The sequence below is a fragment of the Talpa europaea genome (assembly GCF_964194135.1).
Source record: "Talpa europaea genome assembly, chromosome: 7".
In the NCBI taxonomy this organism is placed as follows: domain Eukaryota; kingdom Metazoa; phylum Chordata; class Mammalia; order Eulipotyphla; family Talpidae; genus Talpa; species Talpa europaea.
In genome coordinates, this window is record NC_140074.1 from 4,666,083 (window position 1) to 4,693,755 (window position 27,673).

Consider the following 27,673-nt stretch of genomic DNA (forward strand, 5'->3'; position numbering starts at 1 on the left):
CCTCTTCTCATAATTCTTGCAAAAGCGAGAAAGGCCCATTCCCTTTGCTCTTTCATGTGGAGCCTTAAGGAGCCACAGACCTATTGAGGGACCACCTAGAGCCTGGAACCCACGCCATCTTCTCTCCTAGTCACAAGGGACGAACACATGAAATACGGCTCAGCAGAGGTCTAGATCTGACATGACTTCTCCCCAGTGAGGAGTCTGCGGTTGCTTTATTACTGCACTGCTGCAGCACCACGGAGCTGGTGCTGGGCAACCGGGAGCATCAGGAACGCCAGAAGGATGACGTCAGGAAGCCTTTGGGGACAGGAATCTCCTTGCGCTGCAAACATTTCTGGTAAAGAAAAGAGGAATTCTCTGGTAACACTGCTTCCAAGCCTTAACAGTTGGGAGGGACTGACGGGCAGCAAGTCCTGGCCCTGCGGGACAGTGGATGAGGAAGGCAAGGCCAGCAGGACAGCCAGGAATGTGGACACTGAGTGCCAATGTGCAGGCCACCACGCCCGCAGTGCCCTGGCCTCCAGCAGCAGGGCCTCGCCTTCGCCATCATGACTTTCCCAGTTGGGCTACTGGGAATTGGAGGTCAGTGCACTGTCTGGGTAGACCTACCACGTGTTCTAAGCTGTCAAAACTAACCCCTTCAAGTTTTCTGGTGCTTGGAAATAGGGGAGGAGCCTGGCTGCAGGGGCAGTGTGTTCACTGAGCACAGTGCCCACTTACCCGCCCCAGGCCTGAGACAGGGGGGCACTGTGGCCAACATGCAAACAGCTATGGGTGAGATATCTCATGCATCACCTCGGATCACCCCCCACAGGCAGTTTGGAGAATGGAATCTGGCAAGATGATGAAATGGCAGCCAGAGGGTTAAGGGGAAATCACTGACAAGCTAGGTTTGGAAAAATCAGGGCACCCAGAGGGCCAAGCCTGGCCAATACAGGCCCACAAGGCCATGAGAGCGGGGGCGTGTCGGGCTAGGGGTCTCTCACCTCCAAGAACTGCTTGAGGCGAATGAAGGAGCCCATCTGTCCTGAGCTTGTGATGGCTTCAATCCTACAGGGAGAGAAAGAAGACACGAGTCATACCCCTCTTGCGGAGAGGAGTCAGGGTCGCAGCTGATCTGAAGCGAAGCAGCAGATCCATGACTCAAGGAGCTGTCTTCTAGATAAGGATTCTGTCCCTTCCTCCAAATGGCCTTGACCTTTTCAACAGGGGGATGAGGGAGGAGAGAGCGCTGTTTCCCCCCCCCAAGGTGTCTGTGGGCAGGTGGGATGGGTGCCATGGCTTGAGAAGAACCCTAGGAACTCAGCGGTGACTGTCACCAGAGTCAAGGGAACTCCTGACTGACTGTGGGGCACAGCTCCTGGTCTCCTGAATGGCTGTACGTAATCACCAGCCGAAATTACGAGAGGGCGTTCGGAAGAATTCAACACCAGGTGTCTGAATCCAACATCTCTCTAGTTTGTTTTTCATTCCTCTGAGATACTGTGTTTACTGAAATATCAAAGAGGAGCAAGGTGGGCGATCCTAACACACTTAATTCAGGGGCTGTTAGCTGAGTCAAACCAGCAAGTAACAGCATCCGAGGGTGTCCGATGTCAGGGGTGTACCTATCAAACACCCTGGCACCCGCTCAACAGTTCTAGTACCTGGGGAAGTAATGCTCTTTGATGAGAAGTATCATCTTCCAGAACTGGGCCTGGTACTGCCTCATGAGGGCATTCCCACACACCTAGAGGGAGAGGCACGGTCAGAGCAGAGAACAGAAATTCACACTCAGAAGGCACAAGCAGCCTTCGGCCCTGCATTCCTATCACGCATTTCAGTCACAAGGCCACTAGCCAGCTAACTGAGGGAAGAAATAGAAAAAGTCAATTTTCTTCTGAAAATATCTCCGCGTATTCAGAGTATTAGGTAGCCAGGTGTTCTGGAAAACCAGGAAATGTAATCCAACTTAATGAACTACTGGCCTATCTCAGAGATATCGTGGGTGTGGTCCCAGCTCAGCACAATAAAGCAAGCATCACAATGAAGCCACACAGATGTGCATGTGAAAGGTGTTTGTACCATACTATTACATGTACAGTAGCCTTTGTCTATATAACAACTATATACTTTAAAAATACTTTATTGCTCAGAAATGTTAACCCTCATCAGAACCTTCAGTGAATCATGTTTTTTGCTGGTGGAGGGTCTTGTGGAAAAAAAAAAAAAAATGCAATATTTACAAAGTACAATGGTACAAGGTACACTTGTATTCTTTGAGTCTCCGGGACGGAAACCTTTTCAAGGGTCTGGCACACCCCTCCACCTTAGCAAGACAAGTGCACGGAGGACCACTTGTATTCTCATCAACTCAGAGTCACTGCTCATCTATTGTGACTTCAGGAGCTGCTAAGGTGACTAGAAATGACTGGCACTATAGGACTATGGTCCCAGATTTGTCACGGCACGTGCACGGAGCCTTTCCACAGAAATCCTTAGCCTTATCACACAGTGGTGGACCCTCAGAGGACGAGAGGACTGTGTGGGGCCTTCTGGAAGGGGGAGATAGCCGACTCAAGCCGGCTAAGCAGACATTTTTTCCTGGGAATTAGGAATCACAGCGGTGGGACCCCAGCCCCGCTGCACGGGGTGGCTGCATGAGGCTGAGTGACATAGACAGGAAGGCCATTCTTTTTCCCTTTTCCCCACTCCAGCAATTCAACGGGCAGGGAATTCAAGAAAGTGGCCTAAGAAAGCAGAATGAGACAACTTGCAGGAGAAGTAGACATGAAAGACCCTGTAGCCCGAGGGACTGTCTTGGAACCTGGTGACTCCCAGTTCTGAGCCTGGGGTCCTCCCCCGCTCTCACAGCACAGCCTACCCCTGGTTCTAGGGGTTCGACCTACAGCCCCAGAATAATTTCCCTTTTTGCTTGGGCTACAAGGAGATGACAGCCACACAGGGTAAGTGGGAAGAAAACTCAAACACTAGGAATTGTCCTAGGGCTAAGGAAAAAATGCAAGCCCCTGGGTCCTGCTGCCAGGCACCAACAGCTCCTGCCTGTGCTACTTCCCCTTCTGTCACACTGGGGCCCATTCTGCTCTGACCACTGCTCTCCCTCATGATAACTGCATCACATACCTCCAAGAAGTCAAAGAGGAGGGTGGCTGTCACATCTGACAGGGGCTCCATGTTCAAGATCTGTGCCAGCCAGCGCCAGCCATGATTTAAGCCATGAGGGTGAGCCTGGGGGGAGACAGGCGTGGTCATGACGGACCTCACTGTGTTCGGAGCCCTCCCATCCACTGGTCACTACATGGACACAACCCTCCAGACCACCCAAACGGAGCACATGCTGGGGCAGAAACAACACAGGCCCGATGAATCCTGTGGTCAAGTGCTCCACCACACTGGTGTCCACACACTTTACCGGGACCCTTCAACACAGTGTCGGGGTCCCCTGGGCCAACAGTTCCTCTTACAGATGCTTTGTTGTTCTTGATGCCCGTAGCACAGAACCTTGCACACAATAGGTACATAATAAAAATGTGTGGGCTCAGGCAACTTATATTCCTTTCTCTTTAGGTCTCCAAGTCCCTTAACTTCTCATCCTCTGATCTGTATTCTTTGAAAAGAACCAGACTGGCAAGTCAAGCCCTGGCCCAGTCACGGCTCTGTCACTGGCGCTTGCTGGGCCATGTGTGAACTAAGATGTGCCATCCAAATGGCATAAGGCCCCAACTAAGTCTAATGTGACAATTTCTCACTCCTCTTCAAATAATATCTTGGAACCTTAACGACTGATTGATAACAGACTCCGTGATGGACTCTGATAAACTCAGTTCTTTGCAGTCTCAGCAGAGTCGGTCTTTGAACAAATGCCTCTGACGAGCCCAAGTTTCCCGGGCACCAACGCCGGCTTCTAAGAGCATCTGCACAGCGACCCATCCTGTCACCACATGGCCTCCCTGGGAGACAGCTGCTATTTCCCGAGGCCAGAGTCTGGCCTGCCCTCTTTTTAGCCACAGGGGCCTTGTCTACTACCAGCTGTCGGTTTCCATACGGCCACCGGAGCTGGATGATGGCAGCGTAGAGGCGGATCATCCCAGACATGCGTTTCAGAAAGTTGTCCTGCTGTTCCACTTTGGAGTCCTTCACTTGGTAACCAAGCTTCCTGCACGGGAGCAAAGTCAGTGTAAAAAGGCCGAAGTGAGGGTGACGGGTCAGAGCTTACAATACTGGCTAAAAGCAACAAGGTACTCCTAGAATATGTTATCACTGACGTCTAATTTGCAAAAACCTTTGCTGACAAAGCACTCCTACCCATCATCAAATCTGTGTTCACATACAGCCCCGCAAGATAAACCCCCAGGAGGTAACCGAGGTCATCACCACCTTTTCCAGATAAGGAAAATGATGATCGAAAAGCTAAGTGATTTCACCCATTTCTGCAAAGCAATTAAATGACAAAACTGGGATAAAATCCCAACACCCCTGGACTCTAGATCCTGTGTTCTTTCCAGAAAGCTATATTGATTATTGGTACCTAAACCCACAAATTCTAAAAACTGTCCAGTTTTGCATGAAAGACGTATTCTCTGGTAGAACATTCAAGGGACAAATGAGAGGCTGTAAGAGGAAGCCCAAGTCTATTTCTGTTTCCCTCACCGACTTGGGACCGAGTAAGGAGAAAAACAACTTCACCTTTGATAGTCTTCCAAGGCCATTCCCTCCTTGAAAGCTGGATAGAAAGGCACGGAGTAAGGACACTTCTTGTGCAGATGAGCAAGAATGAGGTCCCCCACTCTGGGGTGCAGCTCCCAGATCCCAGACGCCACCACTGCAATGGGGAACGCGGCTTCATGATGGGAGGCCACCTCCTCCTCTCCTTGTTTCTAGAACACAGAGAGGTGGTAAGTGTAAGTTGACACCAGAGAAAGGCTCAAATGTTGAGCACCAGACTCTTCTTCCCAAACCTCTAGACCAGGTTTCTCACCACAAATTTCTCTGCCAGTTTGTACTGGACAAAGTCCAGGCCCTGGGGATTGAGCGTGACGGACACGGAGTGGCCTCCAGATTGAACAGTCTTCCCAGAGAGCAGGCTGTGGATCTTGTCAAAGATCTCCTTCAGCTTCGAGCCTGGGTGTGATGGGAAAGTCAGTTAACAGCTGGAAGTGCAGAACAATCCATTTTCCCTCCATGTAAGAACAAGGTGCAAATCTGCAGATCCAGGTGTGATGCCCTCAGAGTTCAGAGCCGAAAACCAAAATAATGATGCAGAGAAACATGACAAACACATAGGATGTGGGGGCTTGAAAGCGTTAAGACACGTCACCACTGCAACTGAATTCCTGTGAATGGACTAAATCTGAAACTGACACAGAAAACGGTGATAGATGCTGATTTGCCTCAGGTTCCTGGGGCTACTGGAGTCATTAGCCTCTCTAGGAAATCTTTTATATATATTTTTTATTTTTGTGTAGAAGAACTAGGGTATAGGCCAGAGGTGCAGTGGGTGAGAAGATTGACCAGCAAGAGTAGGGAACACAACGGGCAGATTGAAATACACTGCTAAAGGGAGCAGCAGGCGAGACAGGAGAGGTCTGCTGTGCCATATGTGGGTCAGCAACCTGGCCAGGGATCGAACTCAGGCCATAGAGGTGACAGTGCTGAAACTCAACCACTAGGCCACCAGGGAGGCCGCTCTAGGAAAAATCTTTTAAAGGAACTTCCCTACTCACAGTGATTTCCCCCCTACTCAGGGGTCTGTCTTCCTCCATCCTCAGAGACACAGAAGGGGGTTCCTAAATACTAAATTAATACTGTTAGGTAGCCAAGAGTCAAGCTGAGTCTACCAGCTCAGGCCAGTCCTTCGAGTGGGGGGCGCGGTGCATACAGGCAGAGCAGCAGAGGGACAAGAAAAGGGTCCTCAAGTACCTGCTCCCGGGGCTAGTCCCACTCCTGCCAGGGTGTTCAGTGAGTCCCCACTATCTTTAGGACAGATGCCCCCTTTTGGCATAAACTGCTGTGAACTGCTGTCCATGACTTGCAATCAAAGCTTAAGTGAATACAGCACCTCCTGTTTAGAAACACCCTGTCAAGTTCCAACTCACTTTAAGAAATGTTACAGGGCCTCCCCGGTGGCGCAGCGGTTGAGCGCCGGGTTGCGAGCCTCTGCAGCGCCGGTTCGATCCCCGGCTGCTCCCCGGCCACCAGAGGAGGGTCCCACATGGGCGCAGACCTCTCCTGCAGCCCGCTGCTCCCCTCAGCAGTGTACCTCGGTCCTTCTGCCTGCTCTGCTCCCCGCTCTGGCTCTGGTGAATTCTTTCACCCTCCCGCGCTTCTGACTGTACCCAGTGCTTTTATAAATCAACCAATCAATCAATAAATCTTAAAAAAAAAAAAAAAAAAAAGAAATGTTACAAAAATCTCTAAAATATCTTCTCCAAATGCCGTTTCATTAAAAAAAAAAAAATTCAAGTGCTTTTCTTAGGGAGAAAAGTAGGAAGAAATATTCTCACATGAAACAAAACAGAGACTCAAGCATTCAGGAGACCTGACAGTAGGTACACTAACTTACGAAAACACCCAGCTTCCCTTCCTGCGACCTCACTCTTACACTTGGCTGATTTCAAAGGCTCACGGGCTGAATCCCCATCCAGTTCCTTCCTCCCGGCCTCCTGGTTAGGAGTCAGCTCCCAACTCTGCCTGTCTCGGCCTCCACCCACACCTGCCCCACCAGCACCATTCCCACATTGCCCGTCTGCTCCCAGTCTAGCTTCCAAGGGACAGCCAGCTGGAAAGACGCAGCCGTGAGCGCCCCTCTTCCTCAGTCACGCAGCATCTGGTGAGTATTTACTCTAGAACGTGTATGTCTGGCTGGACGGTAAGTGCGACAAGGGCTGACGCTGATGATGCAGACAGAGGATCACAGGTGGGAAGTAGGCAGAAAAATGAAGCCCAGCACAGTCAAGCCTAACGAGGTGTGGAGAAGGAGAGGCAGCAGGCATGGGACTGCAGGCGTCCAGCTCTCAAGTGGCCGGCAGGAAGGCGCGTGACCCACCACGCAACGAGGACAGGAGGAAAGTGGCATCGGGAAGCTGTGTTCAGATCTGAACACATGAAACTTGAGGTGTCTGAGAGACACATGGGCAGGGATGTCCGCCAGGGTGCTGGGCTCGGAGGACAGGGCTGAACTAGATGGAGATGGACCTGTGTACAGGTGAGGTCTGAGGGGTGCACAGAATGAGAAGAACTGGGGGTGAAAGGGGGCCTCCACCGACATCTGAGGTGGGACAGGAGACTGAAGAGCCCATAGGAGAGAGGGAGGAGGAGCGCCACGGAGGGGCAGCCAAACAGGTGGAGGCTCATAAAGAAGGAAACGATCACAGCAACGAGTAGAAATGGAGGAAGATCGGAAAGTGCCTCGTAGACAAGGAATCAAGGAATCATTTTCGGATGTGACCCCAGCATATTTAAAGGCAAAGGAGTCTGTACAAGAGTCATTTTGCAGGCAGCGCAGAGAAGGGTGATAGGTGACAAGGCACGGTCTTGAAGGAGGGGAGGGAGGGGAGCAGAGGAAGAAGGGTAAACACGGGCCGGGAGGCGACCTCGGCCCCTGAGCAGGAGACCAAGAGGTAAACATGGGGTTGGAGGGCGGCACCTGGGGAGCGCACGCCTGACTGCTCCAGTTTCCTGACAAAGGACACGAGGCCGCCTGCGGTCAGCTGAGGATAAGCTGAGGAGGATGAAGGTGTAGGATGGCTCCCAATGCTGCTGCCATCAAAGGAAACCTGCTTAGAAAGTGATACCTGTTTATTTATTTACACCTGGCCCTGTCCTAGAAAGAATTTCAGGTCGCAAGCTGACAGGTAAGTTCTGACAGAGCCTCTCGGGCAGGACCTGAGACCTTCCTATGCTTCTGAGGCGACAGCAAGTCAGTGGGGAGGACCAGAGCCCTGACGAGCGGGACAGCCCCGGCCTCCTGGCAGCACAGACAGGCATTTGGAGGCGTCCTCATCTAGAGTTGGATAAACATGAACCTCTGTTTGAAAGAAGAGGAGGAACGGTCTCTCCCACCAGTTTCTCACTCTCTAGATCTCAGTGTCTGAAGAGAAAAAGGACAGGTCTGAGGGATTCAAGGCAGGCTTCAAGTTTGGAAAAGCGGATGCTGTGTAAGTCATCAGGCTCCCCTTGGGGTGTTTCCAGCACTAACATTCAACTTCAGCTAAGAGCCACCTAAGTAGTTTACTACTAGCTTGTAACTTAAGGTGTGAGTGAAGACACATGATTACCTTGTGTCTGCTGAAGGGGAAGCCAAGAAGCAAATATGCAAACAGGACACACGTCCCCTACACATGGCCGACCCAACTGTCAACACTTGTTCAGAGTTTATGGGAACCTGACGGATAAGTAGATTTGGAGTCAAAAAATAATAAATGAAGAGGAGAGACATGCGCTCCAACCTGCAATGGTGGAGATCTGGCTCACGGGGATGGTGGCTGCCTTCTGGAGGTCCATCTTTATCTTTTTGGTCTGCCAGAAGAGAACAGTAAGAAGACAGTGATTTGAAAGATGCCATTAGGGTAAGGGAAGGTGACACTCAATGACGTTCCCTTGGGACACGAGGCTGCTGAGGGCACTGCCAGGCCAGTGCACTCCTGTCTGAAGCACATCCCCACCTGGCTGTCTTTGCTGTTGGTCAGTCCCTCGAAGGCCCTCACGCACTGACTGCCTGCCTCCTGCAGCTGCTGGTACCACTGCATCGTGCTGTCTTGCACCTTCACCTGCAGGTCTGGGGGGTAACAGAGAAGCCGGAGCTCGCTGAACACTCAGGAGCCAGGCCTAAACGCACTTGTATTTTGTGCACATTGATTTAAAACACTCAGTAAAATACTCAGTAGCGGCAATGCTTAGTAATATATTTACTCGAATTACATAGAATTTCAAGTCCTCATGGAAAGTGTTGGACTATGAAGTCAGGCTCCACCTCAGCCAACACTGATCTGATAGCATGCAAAGTTCTGGGAAGCTGTCCTGTAGCTTAGCATCACATTCAGAACACATCCTTGTCTCTTTTCACATTCTGGAAGGAACACCAGTTTAAAGGACTGTATCCACACCAAACCCACCTTCGTTCTGTTTTCCTCCTGGGCCCAGGCTGGGAGCCAGGGACTCTTTGCGGTCCTCTGGCCGCTGCTGCATCTGTGCTTCCCGAAGCTTCGCCTGGGCCTCTTCTTCGTTCCGCCTCCGCTTCTCCTCAGAGGCCCTGGCGAGCTCCTGCTGCAGGCTAGCCAGGAGGTCCCGCATTTCCTGCAGTACCCGCTCAGCCTCGGCCTGGTCTTCCACTGTTGGACAGCCGTTCTGTCAGTGACACAGAGCTCAGAGGTTACTGCACAGGCGGCTGCAGCACACCTCGCACAAGTCTACACATTTCTAGAACTGGAATCACTGTGCCAATAGAGTACCCACACTCAACGTGCTGATTAATTGTTGTGCTCCTGTTCTCTGCCAGGTGATACCAACTCACCAACCACAGCCAAAGTGTCTGAGCACAGACAACGCTGGCTGGAATGTGTGTTTTTTTTTTTTTTTAAAGAGGCATGCATTATTTATTTATTTTATTTATTTGTTTGTTTGTTTGTTTGTTTATACATGCACTGGGCACAGTCAGAAGCGCGGGAGGGTGAGAGAATTCATCAGAGCCAGAGCAAGGAGCAGAGCAGGCAGAAGGACCGATGCACACTGCCGAGGGGAGCAGCGGGAGGCAGGAGAGGTCTGCGCGCCATGTGGGACCCTCCTGTGCTGGCCGGGGAGCAGCCGGGGATCCAACCGGCGCCGCAGAGGCCGGGGGCAGCTTCGCAACCCAGCGCTCAACCGCTGTGCCACCGGGGAGGCCCTGGAATGTGTGTTAAACTAGTGACAGTGGTCTAGATAAAAATGGGACTGTGTTTACGAGTCCCATATATATATGCCCCAACTTTATTTTTTTAAGTTTTATTTATTTATGCATACAAGAGCTGGGGCATAGGCCAGAGGTATGGGGGTGTGAGAGGATTCACCAGAGACAGCGTGGGGAGCAGAACAGGCGGATTGACTGAAATACATCGAGGGGAGCAGCGGGCAAGACAGGAGAGGTCTGCTGCACCATGTGGGTCAGCTCCCTGGCTGGGGATCGAACTCGTGCTGCAGTGGCTACGGATAGCTTCATAGTGCTGAGACTTAACCCCTTGCGCCACCAGGGAGGCTCCTCAAATCCCTAACTTCTTAACGATAGTTAAAAAACAAACAAACTCATTCATCCCTGCAGGAGAATGCTAGAACAGCGACTCATTATTCCAAAAATGAAAGGAAGCAAACATTTATCTTTCCTCCCTTACCTAGACTGTAGCTATTGACCTCAAGATCAATAGCTTAAGAGGAAATTTCTTTGTAGCATAATTTAAGGTAATAAATATAGACAGGAAGGTAGGATCAGAAAAATTCAAAATTCATCGCCCCCGGTGAAGCATCAGATAAAAGCACCATCAGCGGGCCTCCCCGGTGGCACAGCAGTTGAGCGCTGGGTTGCGAAGCTGCCCACAGCCTCTGCAGCGCCGGTTCGATCCCCGGCTGCTCCCCGGCCACTGGAGGAGAGTCCCACATGGCGTGCAGACCTCTCCTGCTGCCCGCTGCTCCCCTCAGCAGTGTACTTCGGTCCTTCTGCCTGTTCTGCTCCCCGCTCTGGCTCTGGTGAATTCTCTCACCCTCCCGCGCTTCTGACTGTGCCCAGTGCATGTATAAACAAAACAAACAAACAAACAAACAAACAAACAAATAAAAACATGCCTCTATAAAAAAAAAAAAAAAAAAGCACCATCAGCAATAGCTACTGCCCAGCAGCAAGTGGTTTGCAGGGCGCTCTTGGGTGAAACCGAGGGTGACTACACCGGAAGCCACTGGCCATTTTCACTTCCAAATGGGAAGACAATCAGGTACCGCATGCCTGCTGGCGTGATGCAGTAACCAGGACCTGTCACTGACCATGAAGCACATGTCCCTTCTCCCACGTATGAGCCTGACCAAGCCTCCAGGCCTGTGCTGTCTGGTCATGTGGTCACATGGCACAAAATCAGAAAACAATTTTGCTCCTGAAGTTCTGCATTTCTAAGGCAGTCTCAGAGAGTCCTTCTGAAGTGTCCTCACCTCAGAAGTGGTCCGAATGATCCCCGAGATGAGGCCACAAAGCTGGTTGCCTCGGGTCTGGAAGGCGGACAGGTCGACTTTCAGCAGGTCCCTGTGCTGCTCGGAGGAGTCAAGCTGCTGGCTGAGGTGCAACACCTCCTCCTGCAGGGCGTACAGGCCACGGAGGCGGGCCTGGCCCTCTTCCTTTCGCAGCCGCTCCTGCTCCACCTGCTTGAGGCGCTGCTGCTCTGCCTCCCTCAGCTTCAGGTTGAGAATCTACACAGAGCTGCCGGGTTAGCCCTCTTGGCGGGGGTCCTGGGCCCCCCTATGTTCCTCCAGTCCTATGAGGGCTCCACATTTTCAAGGATGGGCCCAGAGCAGGAAGAGGGCTGGCCAGGCCGGGCCCGTCAGCCAGACACAGAAACCCCCACACAGTCCCAGGCTCTGACCTTCGCTCTGTGACGATGCTCAGCTTTTAGCTTCTCCTGGTGGCCCAGGGCTTCTTTGGAGCTGAATGGGGGAAAAAGTGGCCAGAGGACTAGTCAGGGATGCTTCCTAGACTGATTTACCTCCCCTAAAAGCCTTTCTCCTCCTGCACCACAGAGGCCATCTATCGAGGCTAGTCATTTGTAAGTTACGAGTGCCTCCGGCTACTTTGCTAAAGACTCAGAGGTTCAGCGCTTTCCCCTTGGGTTTCCCAATGGAAAAGTCCCAGTGGCCCACGCTGACATTCCTGCTCAGAACTCAGGGAGACTTACCTCTTCTCCATCACTTCCCGTAGGTCCTGGAATTCCTTATGCTGCTTCAGCTCTTTCCGCTCATCAAACCGCTTCAACTGTTCCGACGCCATCTCAGAGAGGGCGTGCACCTTCCTCTCCTGCTCCTCCCGCCACTGCCGCAAGCCCTCCTGAAAGGACCCACACGCCCTCTGGAGCTCACTACTGCCTCGCCCGGGAGAGCCTGCCCGACACTCGTGGGCACAGACCCATTCCTTGCTTCTCAGAACCTTTGCTCAATCACCTCTTCCCTCTGGGCTGATCTTTAAACCCAGCTGTCTTGGACAGCTCTTCCGCTCTGTCACAGAGTTTGTCACTCCAGCTAGGCACGGAGTAGACAGACATTTACGACATAGGATCAAACAGCCCTGTCCTTCGCTTCCATCCTGTATATCCTTCCAAAGGTTTCAGGACAATCTACAGAATGGAAGAGTTAAGCCAAAAGCCGAATTTGAAAGTTGGAGAGCTCACTTACTGTTCCCTCACGCTGTGTCTGCAGCCGAGGCAGGTGGGACATGGTGCCTGGCTCATGGTGGGCATTCCCATCCCCGAGAAAGTGCACTTAAGCACCGCTCCCCAGGTTCAAGCCAGCCTTCCTTCGCGGCCACTTACCATTCCTTTCATTCTGTGCACCAGCTCATACATTCGGATGCAGCCTTCCACTTTGACCCCCCGGGAGGACTGAAGAGCCAGAGAGTCTGTGTGCTGGGATTCATGTTTGCCCTACACGGAGAGAAGATGGAAGAATCAAGCTTTTCAGATGGCAAAACCCCATCCCCCGATGAATACCAGTCAAGAACAAGAGAAGAGTGCAGGTCAGACCGTGGGCTTTTCATGACAGCACCTTGTTCTGTTTTCCTTGATAAATCTTGGTGCTTTGGGGTTGGGTTTTGTTTGCTTTCGTCTTGTTTGCTTCCCTCTGTCTGTCCACTCTTCACCCAGGTCCCCCTCAATCGAAACATCTTGCATGAATATAGTGAAATATAAAAAACAGCGCACTGACACTGGCCCAATTCACAGAATGTGTTCAAATTTCACCAGTTTTACTGGCAGACTGACCAAAACACACTGCTGAGGGGAGCAGTGGGTGAGACAGGAGAGGTCAGCCTCGCCATGTGGGTTTCTTCCTGGCCAGCCGGGGATCGAACTCGTGCTGCAGAGGCTGCGGATTGCTTCATAGTGCGGTGCTTAACTCCATGCGCTACCAGGGAGGCCTTAAAAATACTTTCTAATATGAAAAAAAAAATCTCTTCAGGATAAGTCTCCTTGCACTATCTTTATTTTATTATTTTTTAAAGATTTATTTATTTATGCATACAAGAACTGGGGTACAGGCCAGAGGCACAGGAGATGAGAGGATTCACCAGAGACAGAGCGGGGAACAGAACAGGCAGACTGACTGAAATATACTGCTGAGGGGAGCAATGGGCAAATCAGGAGAGGTCTGCCCTGCCATGTGGGTTTCTCCCTGGCTGGCCCGGAATTGAAGCCACGCTGCAGAGGCTGCGGAAAGCTTCAGAGGGTGGCGTTCAACCCGCTGTGCCACCGGGGTTGAAAGGATTTAAATGCAGCTTACACAGGGGCATAAAATGTCACAAACATAAATTAAAAGTCATAAAATATGGTTTTAAAAACCAGGCATATAGAGACACAAAGATATAGTGGAAAAAATGAACAAGGTACCCATCAGTACATGCTATCATCTTGGTTTTTAAAGTACCTCTGGAAGTACACCTCCAAAAAAGAGAAAGGGAAAACACCTACCAGTAACAACGTAACCATTTTTACAAAGGTGGGTACAAGAGCCAATAAAGGAAAACACAACAAAGATTTCCAAAAACTTCAGAGCAAGGGCCTCCCTGGTGGTGCAGCAGGTTGAGCGCAGCGCTGTGAAGCTGTCCGCAGCCTCAGCAGTGCATGTTTGAATCCTGGCCGACCAGGGCGATTCCCACATGGTGCGACAGATCTCTCCTGTCTCACCTGCTGCTCCCCTCAGCAGTGTATTTCAGTCAGTGTGCCTGTTCCATTCCCCGTTTTATCTCTGGTGAATCCTCTCACCCTCCTGCACCTCTGGCTTGTAACACAGCTCTTGTATAAAAATAAATATAATTTTTAAAATATATATATTTATTTATCTATACAAGCACTGGGTACAGTCAGAAGCGCGGGAGGGTGAGAGAATTCACCAGAGCCAGAGCAGGGAGCAGAACAGGCAGAAGCACCGAAGTACACTGCTGAGGGGAGCAGCAGGCATGCCAGGAGAGGTCTGCGCGCCATGTGGGACCCTCCTCTGGTGGCCGGGGAGCAGCTGGGGATCAAACCGGCGCTGCAGAGGCTGTGGGCAGCTTCACAGCCCAGCGCTCAACCACTGCACCACCAGGGGAGGCCCTAAAAATAAATAAATCTTAAAAAAAAAAAAAACTTCAGAGCAAGTATACATTTTACTGTAGACTCTGCATCACCAACACAAAAAGGGTAACTTGGGCCTCCCTGGTGGCGCAGGTGTTGAGCGCTGCACTGTGAAGCTGTCTGCAGCCTGTGCATCGTGGGTTCGATCCCAGCTGGCCAGCGAGAATCCCACATGATGCAGCAGACCTCTCCTGTCTCGCCCACTGCTCCCTCAGCAGTGTGTTTCTTCACTCTGCCTGTTCTTGTGTTCCCCGCTGTCTCCGGTGAATCCTCTCACCTTCCCGCGCATCTGGCCTATACCCGGTTCTTGTATAAAAATAATTAAATCTTGGGGCCTCCCTGGTGGCGCACGGGTTAAGACACAACCTATGAAGCAAACCGCAGCCACTGCAGCATGAGTTTGATCTCCGTCCAGGGAGAAACTCACATGGTGCAGCAGACCTCTCCTGTCTCGCCCGCTGCGCCGTTCAGCAGTGTATTTCAGACAGTCTGCCTGTTCTGTTCTCTACTTTCTCTGGTGAATCCTCTCACCCCCCACACCTCTGGCCTGTACCCACGTTCTTGTATGATTAAATAAATAAACCTTTTCAAATAAATAAACAAATAAATAAATCTTTTTAAAAAAAAGGGTAACTTTACAAGTTAAATAGGCACACGTTCACGAGAAAATCAATCCAATCATTCATTAAATTAATTTCTTTTCTTGGCATCAAGGATCAGGAGAATGTCTCTCCCTGCGTCTTCTTAAAGAGAACTCTGAGTGATGCAGCCAACACTATCTCTATAAACAGCTACAAGCAGCAAGCACTCTTTCCCCAGGATAAGGCCACTGTCACTTTCCAAACTTAAACCCTTCAATTTTGCAGTCACAGTTGCCTATTGCATACACTGATTAAAAACCTTACCTTGGTTCCATCAGGTGTTACCAAGGAGACTGGTGAGGAGGCAGGGTTTCTGCGGGGAGATGTAGGAACAAAGGAAGGCTGATCTAGGCTTGAAGTTGATCTAGAAGAGGTCGAAGTCTCAGAGGCAGGTGGGTTCTCTTGTGTGTGGGGTAAGACATGATCTACCACCCATCCAGAGTAAGAGGACAGCTTGGGAAGAGACATACATTCTTCTAAAACATCCTAGAAAGAAGAGAAGTCCAACTTGTATGTCAACTGATGTAAGCAATGAAAAATAATTGTATCTGGATAAAATTCCCTATATAAAAGTAAATAAATAAAATAAAATCACTTAAATGACTGAGTGAAAATCTAAAAGAAAGCCTAAGTAAACAAATAGCAAAGACCCAAAGTCACAATAACAACGAGAGCTGACCCAAAGCTGCAAATCTAAAACATAAAACAATACTTATGAAAAGAGCCATAAACAGAAAAAAAAATTTCTACTGACCAAAAAAGGCAATATATTTCATAGGGTTATTATTACCTCTAACATACAAGAACTTGTAAAGGTTCAGGGGGGAAAGACACTAAAACTCCAATAAATTGGGCCTCCCCTGGTGGCCAAGCAGTTGAGCACTGGGCTGCGAAGCTGCCCGCAGCCTCTGCAACGCAAGTTCAATCCCCCGCCGGCAAGGGTCCTACATGGCACGCAGACCTCTCCTGCCGTGCCCGCTGCTCCCCTCAGCAGTATATTTCGTCAGTCTGCCTGTTCTGTTCCCCACTCTGGCTCTGGTGAATTCTCTCACCCTCCTGCGCTTCTGACTATACCCAGTGCTTGTATAAATAAATAAATAAATCTTCAAAAAAATAAAAAATGAAACTCCAATAAAAAATTAGAAAAATACATTTAGGCAATTTACAAATAAAGATCTAACTTTGGTTCTTGAATAATGAAAAGATACTCAACTTCAATCAAGAGTGACCTGCATTGGGCCTCCCCGGTGGCGCAGCGGTTGAGCGCTGGGTTGCGAAGCTGCCCGCGGCCTCTGCGGCGCCGGTTCGATCCCCGGCTGCTCCCCGGCCACCAGAGGAGGGTCCCACATGGCACGCAGACCTCTCCTGCCACCCGCTGCTCCCCTCAGCAGTGTGCTTCGGTCCTTCTGCCTGCTCTGCCCCCCGCTCTGGTGAATTCTCTCACCCTCCTGCGCTTCTGACTGTACCCAGTGCATGTATAAACAAACAAAAAAATAAAATAAAATAAAAAAAAAAAAAAAAAAAGAGTGACCTGCATTGTAAAGTTACAATGAAATCTCTTCCTAGCTTACTAAGTAAGCAAAATGTAAAGTATAATAATACATCCTGTTGAGAAGGCTGTGGGGGGCAAACAGCCACCATCATTGCTGACTGGAAGGCAAACTGGTACAGCTGTTGACCAGGACTTTGGCAAGAAGTAAAAATACATCTATGCTTACCTTCTAGCCCAACGATCTCACTTTCAGGAGTTTATTCCAAAGACACATCGCTCATAAAATAAAGGTACATTCTCATAAGATTACAGGGTAATAGATTACAACTCTTGAATAAAATAGAAACCCCAGAATCTTTAAATATGAAGACATAAAAGAAAGGAAGCAAGTTCTTCCTCACAACAGAATACCTATGAAGGAAAAGTAAGAAGAACGCTGGCTTTGAAGAAATGCCATTTTGCACATCACATAGGTGACTGACTTAGGTCAAAAGGCATCAATGAATGCGAGGTTTGATGGGAAAAAATGGCACTGGTGTGATCTTGGTTATCTCCCTATCAAATACTAATGAATTGCAACGGGGAAAACGATGAACTATAAGCAGTTATTTGACAGATCCCAGTGAGGTCTGGTGATCACCAGGGTGGGGATGGGCTGACATCAGTGTGCTTCCTGATGTGACTTTCCCAGAATACAACATCATTTTGTGGTCTTCCTGCCAAGAACGCATATCTTGCTAGGATTCATGCTACAGAATATAAGGCAAGTATTCTTCAAATGTGTCCAATACGAGAGAAATGCTTTAGAACCATTTCACACAGAAGCCTGATGAGAAAAGGACATCATATCTGCAGCTAAGTTACTTGCAACTCGGGAACAGGAGCTACACCTTAACCCCTCCCTACCCTATTAGACCCTGCTAGTCTAATAGAGCTTTGCACTAGCTGGGTGCAGAGACCACGCCCCCATTCAACTTTCCAGGCCCGCCCAGCGCCATCTGATAAAGTGGTCTTTTCACTGTCAGCACAGACAGATTCGGTCATTTTTTAAGAAGTGTCAACGGCCTTTACTGGCTGCAACTGGAAGTGGGGGGCCAGGGGAGTGACAGCGCAGCTCTGGCTCCTGGGGAGGTTCCAAAGGGTGGGTCGTGGCTCTCGGAAAGAGGTTGTTCTTGTTAATCGTGCATCGCTCAATCGGTTCTCCTAGCACAAAACCGAGCACTGGAGACGCGCCAGGGACTAACCGACCTGGGGGGCCGGGGGCTCTGGCAGCCCAGGCGGAGGCGCCCAACTCTGGCTGGGGGGGTGGCAATGAAGCCTTGGGAGCAAAGAGCGCCTATGGCGCGAGGGGCCCTCCCGGACGGCTAGAACAGGCTCAGAGCGCTCACACCCTGGGCCAGGAGGCTGCACACACAGGAGTCGGGAAACAAAAGCGGGTTGTCGGGAAGAACGCGCGGGGTCCCGGCGCCGCGCGCGCCCAGGGCTGGGGCCTGCAGGGTGGCGCCGCGAGCGGGAGGACCTCCGGCCCCGGGGTCGCCGCTCACCTCGCCCCGCTGCAGCCAGTCGCGGTGGTAGCACAGACGACCCTTGTCAGAAGTGCGCAGCGCCTGGAGGGTGTCCCAGCAGCGGCCCTCGGAAGGCATGGCCAGCGCGGCGACAGCCCCTCGGCGAGGCCGCTAGAGACTCCACAAGTCCTCGAATCCGCCGCCCGGAAACGGGCGCCCGCTTCCGCTTCCGGGGCGCGCACGCAGCCGCGCAGCACAGCCCCGCCCCAACGGCTGCGTGGCCCCGCCTCCGGCAGCGCGCCAGCGGCCAGCGCGCCTGCGCGCCGGTTGTGTCCTGCGCCTCCCTGCCCGGCAGGAGGCGCCCGGCGACGGGGCGCGTCCTTGAACCAGCGTGCGGGCCGCCTCCGAGGCGGCCGCGGCTGCGGCGGGCAGTTCCTCGAAGGTGACAGTTACCGCTGACCCAGCGCCCGAGGGAAATGAAATGTGCGCCCCTGGCGGCCTTACTGACAACCAAAAGGTGGCAACCCGAGGGCCATCCCCCCACGCACGCCCAGCTGGGACCCCACCGCGGAACAAAAGCTCGAAAAGTGGGGTGCAAACGCGAGTCCTGACGTTGATGAGCCCCGAAAACATGCTAAGTAAAAAGACATCCACAAAATTTACACACATGTGAAATGTCCGGCGTGACAAATCCAGAGACAGACTTTATTAAGGGTTTCCAGGGGCCGGAGGAGGACCTGGGGAGCGGCTGCTAATGGGAATGTGCCACAATTAGCTAATGGTGCTGGAGCTACGACTTTGTGAAGATACTAAAAACGACTTAACTCTCTACTCTGCAGGGGTGGATGTTATGGTACATCGGTGATACCTTAATAATACCTAGCTAGAAGTCTTCATCTTTTGACCCTTCTTTTGCCCATGTCACGGGATCTGTTTGAGGCGGGAAGGAGTCTTCTCGATGTTTGAAGCAATAAATTTTTTCATTTTTTGACTTTTTTACAAACATTCTCAAATTTTTGTAATGAAGGATTTTACAAAGAATAATAGAGGCTTGCTGAGAGTCCCAGCAAGGGAGTAAGGCATTTCCCAGGTGAGTGTGATAAAGAGCAGCACCCTGCACTGAGGCGGCTTTGGTAACCTGAGGAAAATGACTCACACAAATATGTCCCTACCCTGGGGTAGTCGGCCAACTCCCTTTGCAGGGATGGCCTTTATGCGTTGTAAGGTCGAGTCCATTCCTGTGAAGGGCATAAAAAAAGGCTTGGTTTTGTGGCAATGGCAGCTGGTCATTTTGTTTTTGCAACTACACGTCACTGTGATTTGGGGAGGGAGTTTTCTGGTGGTGAAATGCAGATGCGTGGGTGGGGTCCATTGCCTCAAGGACCTAGGAAATCCTCTAGTGCTTGAGACTTGGGTTACTGTGACTGAGAGAAGCAAGACTGGGTCACCCGGAAGGTCAATACCAGCTATTCTGAAGAGGTTAGGGTTTAGCACAGCATCAAATGTGTTCCTTTGCCTGCAAAAACTTGTTCTCTCTTATAAATATAGGAAAATGTGAAGAGAACCAAATACTCTTTTTTTTTTTTAAGATTTATTTATTTATTTATTTATACAAGCACTGGGTATAGTCAGCAGCGCGGGAGGGTGAGAGAATTCACCAGAGCCAGAGCGGGGAGCAGAGCAGGCAGAAGGACCGAAGTACACTGCTGAGGGGAGCAGCGGGCGGCAGGAGAGGTCTGCGTGCCATGCGGGACCCTCCTCCGGTGGCCGGGGAGCAGCCGGGGATCAGACAGGGATCAAACCGGTGCTCCAGAGGCTGCAGGCATCTTCGCAACCCAGCGCTCAACCGCTGCGACACCGAGGAGGCCCCGAGAACCAAATACTCTTATTCAGAAACCAATGAACATTTCAACAACAGTAATACACGCACTTCCGTCTTCCTCCTGACCCCTAAGGTGGTCAGCCCCCAAGCCCTGAGCGACGCCAACCCAGTGAGTTTCCTCAGTCATGTCACAGGACTGAGTGCGCAAAAAAGAACCAAGGTGGGCCTACACAAAATAAAAAACCACACATTCCAGGCACCACGTACTTTAAAATATTTATTGGCTCTCCAGCTGCATTTTGCTTAATTTTTAAAGAAGGATGGGGACATCCAATGGGGCTTTAAATATGGATTATAAAAGCTTTTTGTAAAACAACACGAAAATGTCAAGAATAAATGCATTCTATAGCTACAGATAAGGCGAGGAAACGAGGCGGGGTATACTGTTCAAAGGCCAGCTGGACATGAGCCCCCCAGTGTCTATTGTGAAGTGCTTGGGGGTCAGGGGCCTCAAAGGAACTTGGGCACCAGAGTTCCCACTGTGCTCAGGAGGGGGGACTGGGGAAAGCACCATACCCATGAAATAAGAAAAAGAGCAAGTGAACGAGCCCACAGCCCGGGAGGCTAACAGTGTCTGCTGCCTCAGATCAGAGAAGACCCAGGAGAGGGGTTCCTAAAAAGAGGGCTGGAGGGAACTGGAGGAAAAATCCAGTCCGTACATCCTCTCAAGGGTGTGTTAAAATTCGGCCCTGACCACCAGTAGAGGTAAGGCCTGTTGAGGTGATTAGAAACTTCCATCAGGCCACAACATCAGAAAAGAGAGAACCAAGAAGTCCCTGCTTCACCACTGCTGCTTCAGGGACTTGTCTGGAGTCAGTAGCCAAGGAAAGATCCTGAACATACTCCATCACTGGAAGAGAGAGGAGAAGACAGGCTTTCCGGGAATGGCTTGGCAACTCCTCAGTCCCCATGGCATCATTTGAGCTCCTGGACCTGGAGTGAGCCTTAGGCCGGAGGCGACCGGGAGCGGACAGGAGAGCTGGTCAGGAAAGTGGTGTAGGGCCCGTCCCCAAACACATTGGCATAGGACGACTTGAGGAACTGGACGTAGTTCTGCATGCTGCGGTTGGTGCTCTCCGACTGCTCCAGGCGATCCTTCAGGTCCTGCAGGCGGCTCTGGTAGCGGCGGTCAGCCTGGGAGGAGGGCCAGAGGGGTAGCTGAGCTCAGAGCCACAGGCTTCATTAGTGGTTGCCGAGGGCAGGAAGGGCGCAGGGAAGCAGGAATGACTTGACGGGTAAGGGTTTCTTTCTAAAACGATTCTAAGAGCAATGAGGACAACAGAGGCCAATGGCAGTGTCTCCACCGCCTGCCCTCTGTGCCGGTGGCCATGACACCCACAGGCGGTGGCCCACTGGCTTGTCCTCAGTCACACTGTGACGCTTCATGCCCGGGACAAGCATGCCAAGAAGGGCATTCCCAGGGAGAGCGTCAGTATTTTTAAGAGCAAATAATCTGTGAACCATGACAATATTGGGGCTTAAATGAGAGCAAAAACCATCCTGTGTACTTTAAGATACACTTGCTAGTATAAAACAGTGACAGGCCTTCCTAGTATAAAACAGGAACAGGTCATGTGAAGATACTAAAGCTAGGAATGAACCAGAAAGTTCAGAGAATCACTATGTGATTTTTTTTAACAGTTACATTGAACTCATCTGATTACACTGAAGAGTTAACTGCACGGTAATGACAAAACCAACCTTAGACTAGGGATGACTGCACAGCTCGCTGGGGCACTGACACCACTGAATTATACAATCTAAAGGGGTGGAACTGTAGGGATGGTATATGGATGGCAACGGTCGTTTAAAAAGAGAAGTGGGGGGCCTCCCTGGTGGCGCAGCGGTTGAGCGCTGGGTTGCGAAGCTGCCCGCAGCCTCTGCAGCACCGGTTCGATCCCCGGATGCTTCCCGGCCACAGGAGGAGGGTCCCACATGGCGTGCAGACCTCTCCTGCCGTCCACTGCTCCCCTCAGCAGTGTACTTCGTCAGTCTGCCTGCTCTGCTCCCCGCTCTGGCTCTGGTGAATTCTCTCACCCTCCCGTGCTTCTGACTGTACCCAGTGCTTGTATATATAAATAAATAAATAAATAAATCTTAAAAAAAAAAAAAAAAAGAGAAGTGGGGGAGATCTGCCCAAGAGCTCCATGAGAGCTGGGAAAGTGACCAGAGGAAAAGGAAGCCATCCACCGTCATAAGCAAAGCGCCCCGCCCCACAGGCCCAAGGAGTTAGCAGCTCAACCCAGCCACCTCTCCTGCCTCACTCACATCCTCTCGGCTCCGCCGCAGCTGGCTGAGTTCAGTCTTGGTCCTGCTCAGCTGGGTCTCAAGGTCCAGGATTTTGTTCTGGGCGGCTCGCTCCTTGGAGACCGCATGCTCCTTGGTTTGCTCCGCCTGCAGGAAGACACAGGTGAGGCTGGCGTACCTGATGAAGCACTGGGCCGAGCAGGCCGGGCCACGCCCCGTTCTCCGGTCTGGCAGACCACACCTGTGCGGGCTGTGGCGCGTTCTCTGGAGCTTCAGGGCAGGAGCTAGCTATGGGGCTACCTGTGCACCACAGCTTTACCTGCCCTCTTCCAAAGCCCATGAGTCATTAAGTGGCGGTCGCCTGGCTCAGCCCCACACAGCTAGTGAGAAATAAGTGATGTGAGTCAAGTGCTGAGTCCTTTACGACAATTGCTCATTTGATCTTACCCTCTTGCCAGAATTCTGGCGGGGGCTGCTGCTGCTACATGTCCATTTTTCAGGCGGTGACTAGGCTGAGAGAGATGATTCGCCCAAGGCCACAGAACTCACCAGTCACGGAACTGAGACCCACCTGCCTCCTGGCGTCCTCAATGGCGCTCTCCAACTGCCTCGCCAGGGACCCACACTCCCGTGTCTTCTCCTCCAGCCGCACCTGGGCCTGGTGGATTGCCTCCTCCCTCTTGGCAATCACCTGTAGGAACTCGATATTCTGGGCGCTGGTCGCCTCCAGTTTCCTAGGTGAAAACGCTCAATCAGGTCATGCTCATCCCCGACCTGTCTTGTTCCACCCACCAGGAAGGACCGGCCAGCCAGGTGCCAGCCCGCCCGCCCTCGGCTGGGGGTCTCCTCACACCGAGAATCTCCAAGGAGCCACAGGAATAAACCAAAGCCATCTGCAGATGAGCACGGCAGCAAGGAGCATGCGGCTGAAGCGGCGGGTTAGAGCTGTACGCAGAGCAGGAAGAGCAAGCCCGAGTGAGCGAGGCCGGACTACGTGCACCTGTCACCTGCGAGACGGCACCTGGCAGCTCGGGAAGGCGGGCACCATTGTCACCCCCATTTACGGAGGAAGGAGCTTAGGCACAGATGTCATTGGCCCAAGGTCAGCAGAGCTGGAAGGTCTGTCGCCAGAACCCCTGCCCTCAACTGCTGCTGCTCACTGCCCCCTCCCTTAGCAAGGGGACTGACTGCAGCTGGAGCACATCTGGAGCGACCGCCCCATAGTCACACACCAACTCACTGCCCTTCCAGAACACCTTCTGAGTTGCTCTGCATGTCCCGCTGAGGCTAGCTGCATGCGAGCCAGTAGAGCGGGGTGGAGCCAGGAGATCCCCAGTCACAAGTTCCTGCCTGCAGGCTGCCTGCACCACCTGGAGCAGTGGGCGGCTCCTAAGGCCTCGGGCCTTTCACTTCAGACTGGGGCTCTGGCCCTTGTTTCACCGATGCTAAAACGTCTGAAGGATGAGTCAGGAGTCTAAGGTGCAGTTTTGCCAGGTACCAGCGATATGACCTTCAGCAAGTCACTTAACCTCCCCGCAAGCTGTTTCCTGGTATTCAAAGGGGAAACTACCATCAGGGCGTGCATGTCTGCAGGTCGGGTAGTGTGCTGACCTCTTTAAGGAGTTTAACTCACTGCGGACTCACAATAATGTGAGCTAGCTTGTCAGCCTACCATGATCCCAAGGTGACAGAATGGCGGTTCAAAAGGGTTAAGTGATTTGCTCAAGAGCACAGTGCAGGTCAGGTGGTCAAGCAGGGGCCCAAGGCCAAGGCTGCTGATTGCCTTCTGACTCTTCCCTCTCACTGCCTCCGGCAGCCCAGAAGTAGCAGGGGGTCAGATCAGAGAGGTCTTGGGGAAGGATAATCAGAAGCATATTGTGAGCACTGGCCCTGTTGGCTGGCTAGAAGGGGCTCCTTTCTATAGGTGGTCTGGTGTAGCTCGCAGTCCTGGGCGGGTCCCGGCTGAGACCACCGACCTCTCCCTCGATGCTTACCACTGCCACGGAGGCGGCTTTTCCTCTGAGGGCTGCCTAGTGCCTCCCAGGGCCCTGAGGCCCTCACGCACTTGCACGCACTCTGCCCAAAGCAGCTAAGTGGCTGAAAGTCTCAGGGCCTAGGGAGAGGACAGAGATGGGACCAAGTGCCTCTAACCTCTCCAGTTCATCCACCTTCAGACTCAGCTGTTTATTTTCCTTCTGGGAAGCCTGATGTTTTTCTCTCGCCATCTCCAGCTTGTCCCCCTGATGTTCGATCTAAAATGACAGGAACGCAGAACTGGTTTACGAAGACACTGGTTTCGCGGCACGGCCCTCCCTTCTCCCTGTGACCTGTCATCCACACCCAGCAAGAGGCACGCAGCCCTCCACAGGCATCAAGTCTCAGCGCACAGCCTGGAGGAGAAAGGAGAGCAGGGACAGGTTAAGACCGCGTCCCAGATGGAAGGCTTCCCCACAGAGCAGCTGATCAGATGCCGAAGAAACGCAGTGATGCTTTTCTTGATTGAGAGAGGCCGCTCAGTGGCCGGCGGGGATCCGGGGCAGACAACAGGCAGCAGCTGCTCAAGGCCTAGCTGGCCCATCCCACACACCCTGGAGCTCTAGCCAGGGTGTTGTGGTGGCGCTGATTTCCTTCTCCCAGTGACTGAGGACAAGTGCAGGCCAAGCAAGAGGAAATCTAGCAGGTCATTCACACTGGCAGGTTTGAGAAGTTATCCACAGGGCTGCCTTACGCAGGAGCCTCTGGGATCCAGGCTCAAGAGGCCCTAAGAATGTGTGGGTTCAAGAAAAGGCAGCAGGTGATTTAAGCTCTGAGATCCTGGGCTCGGGGACCAGAGAGAAGGGCTGGGCTGCAATCCCGTGTGCCAGGTATTAGCTCGGTGACCTCAGGAAATCCTCCCCACTGCCCAGGCTGCCTCCTGTAACAGGGAGAAGGTATCACCTACACCTCGTGCCCCTAGGAGAGCAGCATGCAAGAACGCTAGTGCATGCGCGCGCACACAGGCTCTGTTCTTATTATAATGAGGAAGCAAGTCAAAGGGGAAGGGCCTGGCCCAATATCACGCTGCCAACGAGAGCCCTGTCATTTCTCAGGTACCGTAGGCATGGATCCAGGAAGGGGAGCCCCCTTTCGGGACACAGTCTCAGGCGATGAGTCTGTGAAGAGTAGAACAAAGCAGCTCAAGCAAGAGAAAAATGGAAGAAAAGAAAACCTAGGGCTCGGTGTCTGCTGGCATCTCCATCTGTGGGGGCGAGGTTGAGGCCGCAGGGGAGCGAGAAGGGCCGGGCAGCAGGCAGAGAGGGGAAGCAGGGCGGGCGGCAGCAGGAGGGCTACTGCTCCAGTCGCGGGGCGGCTCCTAGGACTACAATCACTTTGTGCGAACACGAGGCATTTGGCACACCAGACTTTTATTTCACAGCACTGATGATAGCTCACTCCTTTCAGAAAGCGGCAGCCAAGATAAAGGAAGTGGTCCTCCCTTGGGGGTGTGCGGCTCATCTTGGTAAGCGGGCCCCTGCTCGGGCCAGTTCGTGGGACCCTTTCTGCCAGTCCCTTACCCGGCTGCGCAGGTCTGAGATGATGGCTGTGAGGTCGATGTTCTTCCTCTCATAGCCTTGCAGCTGGTCTTGGCACTCTGCCAGCTTGGCCTCTGTGATCTTGAGGATGTCGGGCAGCTGCTGTAGGTCAGCCAACTGGGACTGGAACTGCCTACGTGCCTGCAAGAGGGGGGACAGAAGCCCACTGTTGGCGAGGGCCACGCAGCGTCCTCGGATCCAGATAAGGATCCTGCCAGATCCACAGGCAGAAGTGCCACCTGCCCTCCCTGCAGGCTACCGAGGGTATCCAGTTGTTCTCTGGGCACTTGGCCAGGACTCGCCACTTGAGCTGCTGCTCCTTTAGTCACCAGATAACAGCGGCATCCGCGTGGCAACACCAGGACGCAGGCCTGATGCTGAGGACTCTACGATTTACTCATTTAATTCAAACCACCAGAACTGCTATTGCTCCCATATGAGGCTACTGAGGATCAAAGGGTCATCAACCCAAGGTCATCCAGCTAGGCAACCACGAGCCCCAAGGTCAGAGGGAAAGGTGGAACCGTCTGTTCTTAGTCCATCCCTGTACTAGCAAGGAGATGGAGCACCTGAGGGAGCAGGAGCCGGTCAAGGGTAGATGACACATAGTAGTTGAGCCTGGCCTGACCCATCTCCAAGGCCACTACTAAGAGGGCCCCTTTGCTTCTGGATGGCAAACCATCTCTTTGAAGGAGACAGGAGGCACATATTTTTTGGTTAACATAATAAAGACTCCACACAGAAAGGATAAGAACGCCTGAGACCTGCTACCTGTGGCGCTGAATCCACTGGGATGCTCCCAAGCAGGGGAGATTTTTTAGGAAATCAGAGAACGAAGAAAATCAGGAGGAAGAGGGATAAAGTAGCAGCACGAAAGAGATGAGTGGCCCAGTCCTGCCACAAGCAAATCCATTCCTTTTCCTTGCCCAATTAGGGAGGGTCAAAGGCAAATCAGACAGACAGACAGACAGAGGTGGGACAAGGCAGGGGAAGGCAGCGAGGGGGGAGTGGTACCGCTTCAATTTCTTTGTTCATCTCATCTTTAAGGATCTTGTTTTCTTTGTCACAGCGCTCCAGCTGGGCAGCCACTTCATCAGCTTCCAATCTGGTCTTCATCACCTACAGACCAACAGGGCATTGTGACCTGGGCAGAGCCCACCCTACCTGGAGAAAACTCAGGGATCCTCTCCCCCTGTCAGGGAGAGGCATGGTCCAGACAGAGCGGGGCAGGACCCTACCTGACTCTTATAGTTGTCAATCAGCCCCTCATAGTTCTTCACCGACGCCTTCAGCTGCTGGACCTCGATGTGTGCCTGATTGAGTTTGTCCTCCATCGGGGCGAAGCTCGCCTAGAAGGGATGGTGAGTGAGTGAACCACTCGGGGGTGGCAGCAAAGAGAGCCACACCTACTCAGAGGTCCAGGACAAGGCTCCTCACGGGGTAGCTCTGGAGAATACAGACATACTAAGCAGCTCCTGTGTGTTTTGCATGCACGAGCACCGAAGAGGCATCACATAATCATTGAAGAAAATGGAGACAGACCAAGAAAAGCAAATCGTGATCAATGGTGCCGTCACATGCAGCCACCTTCCTTTTGTAATTGCCTTTTTCAGTTAACACTTAGGTTGTAAAAAGAAATCATCTTGTGAACTTCTCCAGTCAATAAATGTCCTCCTCCAACCCAAATGCTCATGGGACAAAACACGTCATAGGATCTCCAGAAAATAATACAGCCACTTAAAAGAAAGCAAGCTCAAAACAGAACTGACCTAAGAAGACACCCATGGATGTGGCTGAATAAGAAAAGCCAGTGCAGAGAATGGATGGGTATTTGAACACGTATGGCAGTGTTGGGAAAAAACACTAGAGAAATACACAGCCACAGTTAACATTTGGAGCTGTAGGTCACATCTACATCCCATTTCTGTGACATGTTAAACTTTTACTTTGAGTCAATTCCATCTTTGTAATTATTGTATTGCATGGATGTATGGTATGTAG

At 51.9% G+C, this 27,673-nt stretch overlaps 2 protein-coding genes across 15 annotated transcripts in view; both read right to left on the reverse strand.

Moving 5' to 3' along the window:
* Window positions 1–268: 268 nt before the first annotated feature.
* On the reverse strand, window positions 269–18,109 carry GLE1 (GLE1 RNA export mediator; the record flags this gene model as incomplete). Of its 2 annotated transcripts, none has more annotated exons than XM_084238557.1 (16): window positions 269–337; window positions 990–1,053; window positions 1,650–1,732; window positions 3,127–3,231; window positions 4,030–4,159; window positions 4,690–4,880; window positions 4,982–5,124; window positions 8,451–8,520; window positions 8,667–8,779; window positions 9,117–9,348; window positions 11,170–11,424; window positions 11,598–11,658; window positions 11,907–12,055; window positions 12,537–12,647; window positions 15,239–15,460; window positions 18,011–18,109. In XM_084238557.1, the coding sequence occupies 16 exons, from the start codon at window positions 18,107–18,109 to the stop codon at window positions 269–271; spliced, it is 2,097 nt and encodes a 698-aa protein (XP_084094683.1). The 2 variants fall into 2 exon arrangements, with proteins under 2 accessions (XP_084094683.1, XP_084094682.1); XM_084238556.1 differs by having other exon boundaries at window positions 8,439–8,520.
* A 2,689-nt stretch (window positions 18,110–20,798) lies between these two features.
* ODF2 (outer dense fiber of sperm tails 2) overlaps window positions 20,799–27,673 on the reverse strand; it is a gene marked incomplete at both ends in the record, with an annotated part of 29,432 nt that continues 22,557 nt past the window's right edge. For 8 of the 13 annotated variants that reach the window (XM_084238565.1, XM_084238564.1, XM_084238563.1 and 5 more), the window contains 7 exons: window positions 20,799–20,987; window positions 22,122–22,247; window positions 22,672–22,834; window positions 24,252–24,352; window positions 25,655–25,813; window positions 26,687–26,791; window positions 26,911–27,021. In XM_084238565.1, coding sequence (XP_084094691.1) covers window positions 20,799–20,987; window positions 22,122–22,247; window positions 22,672–22,834; window positions 24,252–24,352; window positions 25,655–25,813; window positions 26,687–26,791; window positions 26,911–27,021 — 954 coding nt within the window. Of the gene's footprint in view, window positions 20,988–22,121; window positions 22,248–22,671; window positions 22,835–24,251; window positions 24,353–25,487; window positions 25,814–26,686; window positions 26,792–26,910; window positions 27,022–27,673 lie in introns of those variants that run through there. The other 5 variants (XM_084238570.1, XM_084238560.1, XM_084238562.1 and 2 more) reach the window with 2 other exon arrangements.